Source organism: Myotis brandtii, unplaced genomic scaffold (assembly GCF_000412655.1).
Source record: "Myotis brandtii unplaced genomic scaffold, ASM41265v1 scaffold137, whole genome shotgun sequence".
Taxonomy (NCBI): domain Eukaryota; kingdom Metazoa; phylum Chordata; class Mammalia; order Chiroptera; family Vespertilionidae; genus Myotis; species Myotis brandtii.
Genome location: NW_005354874.1, coordinates 3,729,017 through 3,741,911, shown reverse-complemented (window position 1 = coordinate 3,741,911; position 12,895 = coordinate 3,729,017). Strand labels below are relative to the sequence as shown.

Below are 12,895 nucleotides of genomic sequence, written 5' to 3'. Positions count from 1 at the left end.
CCTTCCTTCCTTCCTTCCTTCCTTCCTTCCTTCCTTCCTTCCTTCCTTCCACATTTTCTTTTATCTATTTTTGTCTTTATTTCTACCTTTCCTCATTGTTTTGTTATAAAAGAATAATGTCAAAAAGACAAATGACAGATGAGGCATCTATTTGCAACATATATTTGAAAAAATTACTAATATTATATACAAAGAGCTCTTATAAATTAATAAGAAAAAGATGAAATAATCAAAAATATGCAAAGGATATAGTAGCAAGTTCACATGAGACATTTGGAGATACAATAAATAAATAACTGAAAAAAGGATAATCCATACTATTAACAAAATATACTTTGTTACTCATTAATTACCTTATTTCATGTATAAAAGTGATAAAATGTAATATGCCCCATTATGAGAAGTGGGGAAAAGTAAACTCTCATATACTGCTCATGAGAGTGTAAATCCTTTGCAATGAACTGAATGTTTGTATCCCCCCAAATTTATATGTTGAAATCCTAATCCCTAATGTGTTGGTATTAGGAGGTGGAGCCTTTGGGAGGGGATTAGTTCGTGAGGGTGAAACTGTCCCCTTATAACAGGAACCAGAGAGGGCTCTCTCTGTCACCAGGTGAGAACACAAGGAGAATGAAAATGACTGTCTACAACTAGGAAGTGGATCCTCACCAGAACCCAATCATGCTGGCACCCTGATCTCACACTTCCAGCCTCCAGACTGTGAGAAATGCATTTCTGTTGTTTATAAGACACCAAGTCTATGCTATTCTGTCATAACAATCCGAAAGGACTACGATACTCAGGTCACTGAATACAGATGTTGGTGTTCATATTTTTGACTCTGTGGATGGAGGCCCCTGAAGCTATTCAGCACATGTCATCCACCCATGGTGCTGCAAACACAATAGCCGATTTGGCAAGTGCTATCAAAAGCATCTTGGTTTTGTATGCATTTTGAAAAAGCAATTCCACTTTTAGAAGAGTATTCTAAAAAATTATGAATGTGTGTCAGTATTTACCTATTTATTTATCTATGTGTTATTTATATAAACAAATAGAGAATGGTTTTCCATAATAATTCTACAATTCAACAGTATGATTTTGGGTGAACATTAGGTCTGTTAAAATTATGTTTTGGAAGACTTTATAATGATAGGAAAATATGTTAAGCATTGGTGGTGACACAAGTTATACGATTGCATTTCTGGATATTTGCATTTTCCATTTTAAAACACCTGAAGGATAAACAACAAAATCTAATTCATTTCTGGACCATAGGACAGGAATGGTTTGTATTTTCTTCTTTTTGATTATCTTTATTTTTTACTACAAATCTGTACTATATTGATAATAAAAAGTCATATACATTTTTAAAAGGATGGTCCCAAAGTTGAAATACCTCCTTTTAAAATTGTAATAAGAAATAAACATTTAAAAATTTATAATGCTTGGTTTACATGCCTCTGTGAATATTCATTTACATTGTTATTCATACTATTTGAAATTGGCCCATTCCTATGTTTGCACATGACAAAACTGAAACACAGCAAAGTTACTAGTAAGCAACATGCACAAAGTCACAGAGTTCTAAGGTGGTTGTAATGGAATATAAATTATTTCTTGTGATTATAAACCCGGTGGTTTCCCCCCACATATAGATGATTTTGACTATGTATTGAGTTCTTCACCTGTCATTTGTTACCTATTTCAGATCTTAACCACCATTTTCACCAATATTGCCTTCAAGCTTTGTCTTCTTATCATTATTGTTTTGGGAAAACTGATGTCCATGGAGTAGTTTGGAAGATGAAAAAAAAATAGAACATGTAGATATGCCATATGACTGTAGGCACACTAGCTTTAGAAAATCTCTAGCAGCACTATTACTGTAAATAGATTTTATATATATATATGCAGAAAGTGTAGCTTTAAACAATTGTCCATGTTTTCAGGATTGCTATGAGAAGAAGTTTTATATAGTGGAAAGGCTTTGAGGTTAGAAATAGTGTGTGACCTTGGGTAATTTATTGAACTTTCTTCAGTCTCTTTTCACATTTAGGTCAATAAAAGTGGATGGTGAACCTATGCCATAGGATTACTGTTGGAAGGCTGGACTCTAAGTCAGGACTCAATTAATTCTTTTAAATATAAGAATTAATTCTTAATTCTTCTTAAATGTAGGATCTGTCACGTTACCATTCAGCTCAAGGACTTCCTCTTAGCACCAGCATTTCTTAGGGATTCACAAACTGGATATAAGTATCCTGCTTACTTTTAAAATTCTCCTATCCGAACTGCCCTTCTTTGCTATGTCACTTACACAACACTTGGAATCATTTCTCTGTACCTGCTGATCCTTTAAAGATTACTGAATGTGCCACATTATTAATGAAACATACCCTACCATCCTGGTCCTCATAAGTATTTGCCTCTAAATCCCTGGGTGCTATGACCACACTGATGCTATACATGATTATTTGCTAATATTGTCTTCCAACTGTTCTGCATAATACTTGCCTCTCAGCCATATTATAACAACTCTATCTTAAATGCAGCAGTGATTGAAGCCTTGGCCACATAGTAGGCTAGGCATATAATAAATTATTTGTTTACTGATGGGCAGAAAGATAATAAGTGATGTGGATGAGAAAAAAGAGGGGAGAATGAAGAAGATGTATTTGAATGCTTTCTCTTTTTCACTTTTAAAGAGTAGATCCAGGTAAATATTTTTTAAATATGTCCTTTTGTCAGATTATATAATTATTAGAAATTTTGGATAAATATTTTTCCTTGTTGTGGAAAGTGAAAAATATAGGGAAAGAAGTATAATACCCTAATCTAGCTATAATAACAATTCTTATAGTTTCTGGGGAAAAACCTTTTTACGTGAGACTGGTTAAATAGAGTTTCAGCTTAACCTCATGGTAGTTTGGTATTTACTATAATAAACACCTTACTATATATTTACAAACCTTCCAGATTATGGAAATGCAATGGAATATTAGAAGTGGTCTTTGGTCTCCAGAAACTTACCTTTTCATTAGTGAGACAAGACGAAGAGATCAAAAAGAAATCATAATATAAAAATCCATCTGGAGCTGCCTTGCATGAATGTGTATAATTTAGACAGAAATAAATGACACAAACACATAGTCAGTAAAATAAATAAAAAACTTACTCATTTCAATAATATTTACTACATGTTTGGAATAATATAAGCAGGTCAAATAGCTGGAACCTCTGAGATGATTTTGAATTTTTTGTTTAGAAAATAATAGGCATGTTAAGAGATATGACAAGCCAAATCAAAATATAAATTAAGAATTTTCTTAATGACAATTTGTGTCTAAAAAGTAAAAAAGCATAAAACATAGTATGTCTATGTATTCAAATAAAATAAGTTAATAACATGTCTATCAGTATTTGAATAAAATATATGCAATTTTACAAGCCATTGGGATATGTTTAAATATTTAAACAGGTGTCAATGTATAATTCTCAAACTTGACTTAAGCTTTGACTTTTCATTCAAATGTTTTTGTGTTGGTATTAAATGAATAAATAAATAAATAAGTATGTATTTAAGGCCAAAAAACATCTCCAGTAAAGTTATAATTTGTTTATAAACTTATTTATAATTCCTATATATAATAATTTCATCTACAACTATTTAATAACTGTTATACATACATTTTTATATGATGTGTACCATTTCCACAGCTCATTTTTAAGGCATTGAATCTTCTTGCACTTTATCATTTTACATTGTACTTGAGAAATACCCCCCAAATTTTAGTGGGTTAAGTGACTCATTATTTTGCTATGTCTATCAAGAACACAGGAAAATTTCCAGCCTCTTTAAATTATTTTCAATGAGTTTTTTGAGTTATACTCATAAACATGAATGGATTTTTCTGTCTAAGACAAATCTTCCTCTTAGAGACAAGTAGCAAGTTTGGGATGAGCATATAGGCATGCTGGAATCATTTTCCTAACTTATTAGTTTTCTCAGCTATTTATTAGGATATATATATCTCCTAATATATAAAAACCCAGGGTCTGTAATGACCGAAGACTCGACCGACCAGAAGTCATTCCTGCAGTCAGGCTGGGTTGCCGTGGCATTGCCGTGGTGACCCAGCACTGACTGCCACTGCTGTGGGCGCAGTGACCCAGCACTGACTGCTGAGGGGGCTGTGGATCAGGCCCAGAGAGAGGCCCAAAGCAAGAGGCAGGGTCTGATCCGCAGCCTCCGTGGCAGCTGTTGATCAGCCATTGCCTCTCTCTTTCTCTCCGGGCTTCGCCATTAGCCGCACCTTTGTTTCTCTCCGGGCCACCACGGGGGCTGCTGATCAGCCCCACCTCTTTGATCAGGCCCAGAGATAGGCCCGGAGACACTAACTGGCATAGAAAACAACTAATCAGGACCAAATCTGGGTGAAGTGCAAGGAGCCAATGGCTGCCAAGGAGGCAGAGCTTTTGACGCTAACTGGCATAGAAACCGACCAATCAGAACCAAATCTGGGTGAACTGTGAGGATCTAATGGCTGCTGCCTAGGAGGCGGAGCTTTTGACACTGACTGGCATAGAAACCTACCAATCAGAACCTAATCTGGGTGAACTGTGAAGGCAGAACCTAAGGTGGGGGCTGAGGAGGGGTTTTAAGGCCAATAGCTGTTGGGTGTAAGGTGTAAGAAAGTGGTTCAATTTTTTAATGGCCGATTTGGCAGTATAGTGCATATGGCTGGGTATCAGTCCAGATATAGGAATTATGTGTTTTTGTCTGCCAAGAGCATCTCCTCCTGCTGAAAAAGGCTGCCTCACCCCCATTTTAAGCAATCCCATCCTATATAATTTATCTATACTAATAAAACGGTAATATGCTAATTAACCCAAGTCGACTGGCCATCTTCTGGATGTCCAACTTCCTTCCAGACAAAGCCATGCTGGTGGGGGCCAAGGCAGAGAGGGCAGTTGGGGGCGAAATCAGGCTGGCAGGGGAGGGCAGTTTGGGGCAATCAGGCAGGCAGGCAGGTGAGCGGTTAGGAGCGAGTGGTCCCAGATTGCGAGAGGGATGTCCAACTGCCGGTTTAGGCCCGATCCCTGCTGGGTACCCGACTGGAGAGGGTGCAGGCTGGGCTGAGGGAAACACCCCCGCCCCCCGCATGAATTTCATGCACCAGGCCACTAGTATATAATATTTGACTATTAATAAGTTGATACAAATATTTTACCTAAACCAAATAAACTTCTTAGCTGGATAAAATATTTACAAATTTTCTTGCTTTCTGGGTTAAAAAATAAAGAGAATATGGATGTATTTTTAATTTTTTAAAATTGATTTCTGAGAGAAAGGGAGAGAGAGAGAAACATCAATGATGAGAGAGAATCATTGATTGACTGCCTCTTGTATGCCCCCACTGGGGACTGAGCCCGCAACCCAGGCATGTGCCCTTGCCCGGGATCAAACCCGGGACCCTTCAGTCTGTAGGCCAACACTCTATCCACTGAGCCAAATCAGCTAGGGCTGGGTGTATTTTTAGTCATAGGTTTTCACTGTGAATGAATCAGTTGAGATTTAGAAGTTGGTGGGGGCTGAAGATTTCTAAAATGAAAACATATTTGTGCGCTTACAAGGGTTTTTATCAACCGGTGGTCATTAAGCCAATGATTAATGATAAAAGTAAAAACTTTTAGCCAATGAAGAAAAAAGCTTTGCTTGAGATATATAGAGAAAATAATTGGTGATTTTTTTCCCTTGCTCTGTGTATTAGCCTTTACTTCCATACTTATTCATTAGGTGTATAAAACATACATAGCTCTTAATCATATTTTCTGAGAATAATACACTAGAGTCATGGGCAGCAATAGATGAATGATACAAGGAGTGGACTGGGGCTGGGAAATCCAGTCAGCTGAGTAGGAAAACCAGGCAGCTGGGGGGCGGGTAACATTGTTAACAGAAGTCATCACATAGAAATCTGTGGGTTGAGAGGAAGTGAAGAGAGGGCAAGTCCAAAAGTCTGGATAAGGAGGGGTCATGAATCTGGAAAGCCAGAGGTTGGGCTAAGGGCACAGTCTCCAAATCCAGCTAGACAAGTTTGGGTAAGACATCACCCTATACAAATAAACCCAATCTGAAGTCAAAGTTGCTTTAATGGCCTGAACTGTAAGAAAGAGGTGGTTCTAGTAAACCAGGGCTTCTTAACCTCTGCACGGTGGATTTCTGTAGCTGGATAATTCTTTGTTGTGGGAGGCTGCCATGTGCCTTTTGGGATGTTTAGCAGCTTCCCTGGCCTTCGCTGGCTAGATGCCACTCCCTTCCCCCCCAACTCCCCTGCCATGGAAACAAAAAATGCCTCAAATGTCCCCTGAAGGGCAAAACCACCCCTACTTGGAACCACTGCAGTAAACAAAGTAGGTTTTCCCTAAAATGAGAAAGGGAGGGAGGAAGTTTGACCATATCTCTCTAATTTCCAACATCAGGATTCTTTGATATAGTTCCAAATTGTAAAATTGACATTGTTATTGGGAGGTAAGTTAATATCCCCAAATTCTCTATTAGGATTTAGATTCCAATTTTTTAAAAAAAATATCTTCCATATTCCGAATCATTAAAAACTACACACAATAAATCCTATACACTAAAAAATATAAAGCTTTTATGCTGAGAACAAACAGATTTCTGAGTTGAATCATACAAATATTACTTGCTGTAAGCCATGAAATGGTGCACTGCAACTATACATTATTTGCAACCAAAGTCTATGGTAATTCCACAAATTTGCCACACTAGACTTCCAAACAACACATCTGGAAGGAAATATGTCAAATGTGCTTCACCAACAGCAAGATATAAAACTGTTGGAAAAAATTGTTACTGGTTTCCTTCCTTTGAAGTTCCTACTACATGTCCATGATTGGCTTTGTTAGGGCCTTAATTGTACCCCTCTACCCCAAAATATATATGTCAACATCTTAACACCCATTACCTCATCATGTGGCTGTATTTAGAGATAAGGACTTTGAATAAATAATTAAGTCAAAATGAGGTCGTTAGATGGGCCCTAATTGAAGATGATTGGTTTCCTTATAAGAAGAGGTTATTAGGACACAGACACACACAGAAGGAAGACCTCACGAAGATACAGAGGACATGGCCATCTGCAAGGCAAAGAGAGATGTCAGAGAGAAACACCAGGGCAGAAAGAAATTTGTAAAACACTATTGAAATAAATGAAAAGGTTGGAAAAGCTGTCTTCAATTTCAACAGCTGTAAGAGCCCATCCCTGTCTAAAAAGACTTCTGACCATAAGATTTATTTTCCTTCTCAATGTGAAACAAAAAGAGTGAGTAGCAGCACTACATAATCCAAATGAATACTCAATACATCTTATATAGACTGCAAAAATGTATATTTTCTTACAAACATTTGTGTTTAACTTAAATGGCTTAAAATTTCTGAGATCATAACAATCAGTTGCTGGGGCAGAGTCAGGGCTTGAAGTTGGACATGAGTAAGTAAACCTTACATATGGCCCTAACAAGCAGTATCAGCACAAATACAGTGACATGATTGAAACTAGGAAACTCTCTCCCATCTATAATTTATTTCAGTATCTTTATTTTTCTTTACAAAACTCGGTTTTAATTCATATCCTAGGTTCAATAATCTATTTTTTTTTATTTTAATCTAGAACAGGGCTTCTCAACCTCAGCACTACTGACATTTTGGGCTGGATAATTCTTTGTTGTGGGAGGCTGCCATGTGCCTTTTGGGATGTTTAGCAGCTTCCCTGGCCTTCGCTGGCTAGATGCCACTCCCTTCCCCCCCAACTCCCCTGCCATGGAAACAAAAAATGCCTCAAATGTCCCCTGAAGGGCAAAACCACCCCTACTTGGAACCACTGCAGTAAACAAAGTAGGTTTTCCCTAAAATGAGAAAGGGAGGGAGGAAGTTTGACCATATCTCTCTAATTTCCAACATCAGGATTCTTTGATATAGTTCCAAATTGTAAAATTGACATTGTTATTGGGAGGTAAGTTAATATCCCCAAATTCTCTATTAGGATTTAGATTCCAATTTTTTAAAAAAAATATCTTCCATATTCCGAATCATTAAAAACTACACACAATAAATCCTATACACTAAAAAATATAAAGCTTTTATGCTGAGAACAAACAGATTTCTGAGTTGAATCATACAAATATTACTTGCTGTAAGCCATGAAATGGTGCACTGCAACTATACATTATTTGCAACCAAAGTCTATGGTAATTCCACAAATTTGCCACACTAGACTTCGAAACAACACATCTGGAAGGAAATATGTCAAATGTGCTTCACCAACAGCAAGATATAAAACTGTTGGAAAAAATTGTTACTGGTTTCCTTCCTTTGAAGTTCCTACTACATTTCCATGATTGGCTTTGTTAGGGGCTGAATTGTACCCCTTTACCGCCAAATATATATGTCAACATCCTAACACCCATTACCTCATAATGTGGCTGTATTTACAGATAAGGACTTTGAATAAAAAAATAAGTCAAAAGGAGGTTGTTAGGTGGACCCTAATTGAAGATGATTGGTTTCCTTATAAGAAGAGGTTATTAGGCCCTGACTGGTTTGGCTTGGTGAATGCGTTGGCCTCCTGCAGACTGAAAGGTCCCAGGTTTGATTCTGGTCAAGGGCATGTACTTTGGTTGCGGGCACATCCCCAGTGGGAGGAGTGCAGGAGGCAGCTGATCGATGTTTCTCTCTCATCGATGTTTCTAACTCTCTGTCTCTCTCCCTTCCTCTCTGTAAAAATTCAATGAAATGTATTAAAAAAAAAGAAGAGGTTATTAGGACACAGACACACACAGAAGGAAGACCTCACGAAGATACAGAGGACATGGCCATCTGCAAGGTAAGGAGAGATGTCAGAAGACACTAAACCACCTGATGCCTAGATCCTGGAATTGTGGCCTCCAGAATTTGAGAAAGTACATTTCAGTTGTTTGAGCCACCTGATCTGTGGTCCTTTGTCACAGCAGCCCTAGCAAACTAATACAGGCACTTTTCCATCTTCCCTCATGGCTGTAGGTCCTTTGACTTCCTGGTGATCACTTTCCTGCTCACCTACAGGTAATAGCACCTGGATGATTTGGATGGGATTTAATTTTGAGATCACCAATTTGATTCATATTAGAAAAGATTTTATGAGGATTGTAGGTATTAGAAGAAAGAGAAGCATGACAGCTTTGAAAAATGATGGGCACTTAATTAAATTAGAAATAAGACTTTCTCAATGTTCCAAATGCAACTGCAAAGTTGAATCCATTCTTCCCTAAAGATGTTCTGAGGAAATTAACCTATTATCACTTGTGCAGTGACAGATGTCATTGTCAATTTTAAAATATAACTCTGTTGCTCCTAGCTGTATACCTCATTATTCTCAAGTATCCATAATTTTCTATATCTAAAAGGTAGGGTTAATACAGTGTCTGCTGTCTAAGAGTTATTATGAAGCTTAACTGACTTGGCCCATGTATCTGGCTAATAGAAAGCAATTATAAATGTTATCTGTTATCCCTATCACTAATATTAGGTAGTACTTATGCATGTGTTGTATGTTTAATATGATCTTTTCTAGCCTAACTTGCATTGTTTTCTCATACATTGTGTTTCAGAAACCTAACTGTGAAATTTAAAGACATATGATTACCCCCAAAACATAGATATTTGGTTTAATATAAAAAAGATCTTTTTTCCCTTAAACTATTATCATTATTGCTTTGGAAAGGGTTAAGAAGACTAATTAAAGATACTCTGAATAAGTCAGACTAGGAAGATTATATGGCAAGTCAGAAAAATTATATTCTAATAAAATATGGTATAGTTATAAATTAACCATAAATTCAAATTTTGGACAGATAATATATGTCATCTATAGTAGCAGTCACATATTCCATTAGATGTTACCCTTACTTAATATTGAATAATTAGAATTTACAAATGGCTGTTGACTCAGCATTGCAGAAATATTTAACAAGTTGGGGGGATTTTGACATTAAGTTTTAAAATGCACTTGCTGTTATAAATATGCACTAGAAATAATTTCATGAACATGCCATGATTTAAAGCATTGGTGTGGAATTGAAAATGATTTTATTATTATTTCAGTGGCTCAAGTATTAAAATGCATTTTGGATTTATTTAGAATAGCAATTTTTCAACAACCATTTATTTGCATAGTTATTAACACATTCAGAACCACTAAAACTGTCTCATTTTAAAAATGTTTATATGATTTTTGGCTTTGCATCATTGGAAATACCTGCTAATGGATAGATTTGTTTCAATATAATGGATTTTACTTATGAAAATTTTTTTAATCTTATGTTAGAGTGAAATTATATTTTCATCTTAGAAGACATAAAAATGAATATTATATCATCATTTATAAACATCTCAAGGAGTCAAAAATTTATAAAATCTTATAGAATAGGGTATGATATTGACAAGACATTAAAATATTTACACCACACACCATGAAAAATTGCATTGTTTACATAACAAACTTTTTAAAGACTACTTAAAATGCAGAAGTGCAGGTATAAACAGCTCACTGTGGTTACACAGGAAATGAAGACAAAAGATAAAACAAGAAGAATAAAGCAGAAAAAATAAGCCATTAGGCTACAGGGAGAAGTATTTATTAAATCCAACTCATATCAATAGCTATCTATTAAATAGTTATTAAGTGTGTTATTATCTGCAAAACAGCTAGTTGCTTAAAAAATAAAGGTAAAAAAAAAAGAGGAGGAGGTAAGAAGAAAAAGGAAAGGAAGAGGAAGGGGAGAAAAAAAATACTGCAACCATAATCCTCTTCTTCATCACCGGGGAGTCTTTCCAAATTTATGAAAACAGTATGGAGTTTCCAAAAAATTAAATATGGAAATGCCATTTGACCCAGTGATCCCACTTCTGGGAATATATCCTAAGAAACCGGAAACACCAATCAGAAAGAATGTAAGCACCCTTATGTTCAACAGCAGCACAATTTATAATAGCTAAGATCTGGAAACAGCTCAAGTTTCCACCAGTACGTGAGTGGATAAAAAAGCTGTGGTACATTTATACCATGGAATACTATGCAGCAGTACAAAAGAAGGATCTCTTACCCTTTGAGATAGCATGGAGGGACCTGGAGAGTATTATGCTATGTGAAATAAGCCAGTCAGAGAAAGACAAGTATCACATGACTTCACTCATATGTGGAATCTAATGAACAAAATAAACTGTTGAACAGAATAGATCCAGAGACATGGAAACATAGAATGAAGTGTGGAGTCTCAGGGGGAATGTGGGGGAGGATGGGTTGGTGGGAAGAAATCAACCAAAGAACTTGTATGCATATATGCATAATCCATTGACACAGACAATAGGGTGGTAAAGGCTTGGGGTGGGGGTTGTGGGCAGGCTAGAAGAGGTCAAGGCAGGGAAAAGGGGATATATGCAATACTTTCAACAATAAAGATTGACTAAAAAATGTGCATTATGTTCTAGATAGGGAAAGAATATAGTTAATATCCTAACTTAAATACATTTAGCAAATTTATCTGTCAATTAGAGAGGACTTCAAATTACTCAGAAGGGCTTAGTTCACTTTGAAATGAGCACAGAGTTGGACATCTCCAGCAGTTGCCTGTAGCTGTTCTTAACAGCTACTCAGATCTGCTCTTAGGGTGTCCTCTTCATGGTGTGGCTCTGATAGCCTGCTTAAGAGGGTGAATGTGTATGAACACCCTCCACTCACCCCTTCCTATTGCCAGTCACTGGTTCATGAAAAGCCACTTCAAATGGCCATGAAAACCTTAAAGGAAAGCCTTCTGAAAGGCTCACCGTAGCTTGAAATTTCTTGTAGCTGAGGAAAGCGCTATGGTCACTGTGACTTTAAGGCAACATGTAAATAACAAGGCATTAAACAAATATCAGCTTTCATGAGCTGGAAGAAGACAGTGGGGGGAAATAATTCAAATTAACCAGGTCCAACTAATGGCACATTCAATCAATGTACAGCCATTATTCAAGGTTCTATAATAATAACCCCACGATTTCACCTACATTCTCAAAAACAAGTGTGAAATAAGATGAAGACTACCTTCTTCAGATTTCCTTAGAATGAGCTGCTATCTTCATTGTAATTTGGGCCCAGAAAATTGGGAGGAGGGATGTAATGCAGGAACACTTTACATTCTGGCCACAAATATAAATGGGCTCCTCAGACATTCCATCAAAGGTGTTAACATGGTGGATGTGAGCACAGGCCTGGGCAATTTATAAGTGTGTGGAGAAGAAACCACAGATCATGCCATTGTGGGCCTGAGGAAGAGCCTTTAGAAGTTATGTGGTCAAATCTGTCTTTTTTGATGTGAGGAATTGAAATTCAAGAGATGCTTTGATGTCCCCAAGATGACACAATGACCTTGTAGGACAGAGATCTTGGGCCTAGATTTTCTATCATCACCCTGAATTCTTAAAAACTATGATATAAGTTCCCTTGGGTGACCTCTGCACAGAGACCACATTTGTTACCATCTTTAAGATGCAAAATGAAATAGAAATATAAGTGATGCCTCCATTTCTTCAATCCTCAATTCCAAAGGAAACAAATTGCTTTACTTACCTACAGGGAAAAAGTCGCTCATTTTCTTTTTGTAGATTTTGAAGTCGACTTCTAAGAAGACACAGAAGATGATTCGATCCACCTAGAGGCAAAGGATAAACACTCAAAGTGAAAGGAAATATGGCAACTGCCTTCCCAGAACATGGACTTACAGCAAAAATCAGATGGGAAGTCCTCCTACAGATTTTTGGTGTTGTGCTGCTAGCTATATGATAGCACTGAGT

The 12,895-nt window shown here is 36.8% G+C and overlaps 1 protein-coding gene across 3 annotated transcripts in view; it reads right to left on the bottom strand.

Moving 5' to 3' along the window:
• The window catches only part of MACROD2 (MACRO domain containing 2), a 1,947,520-nt gene that overhangs the window by 188,755 nt on the left and 1,745,870 nt on the right, over window positions 1–12,895 (bottom strand). For all 3 annotated transcript variants that reach the window (XM_014535040.1, XM_014535041.1, XM_014535042.1), the window contains exon 9: window positions 12,672–12,753. In XM_014535040.1, coding sequence (XP_014390526.1) covers window positions 12,672–12,753 — 82 coding nt within the window. The remainder of the gene's footprint in view (window positions 1–12,671; window positions 12,754–12,895) is intronic.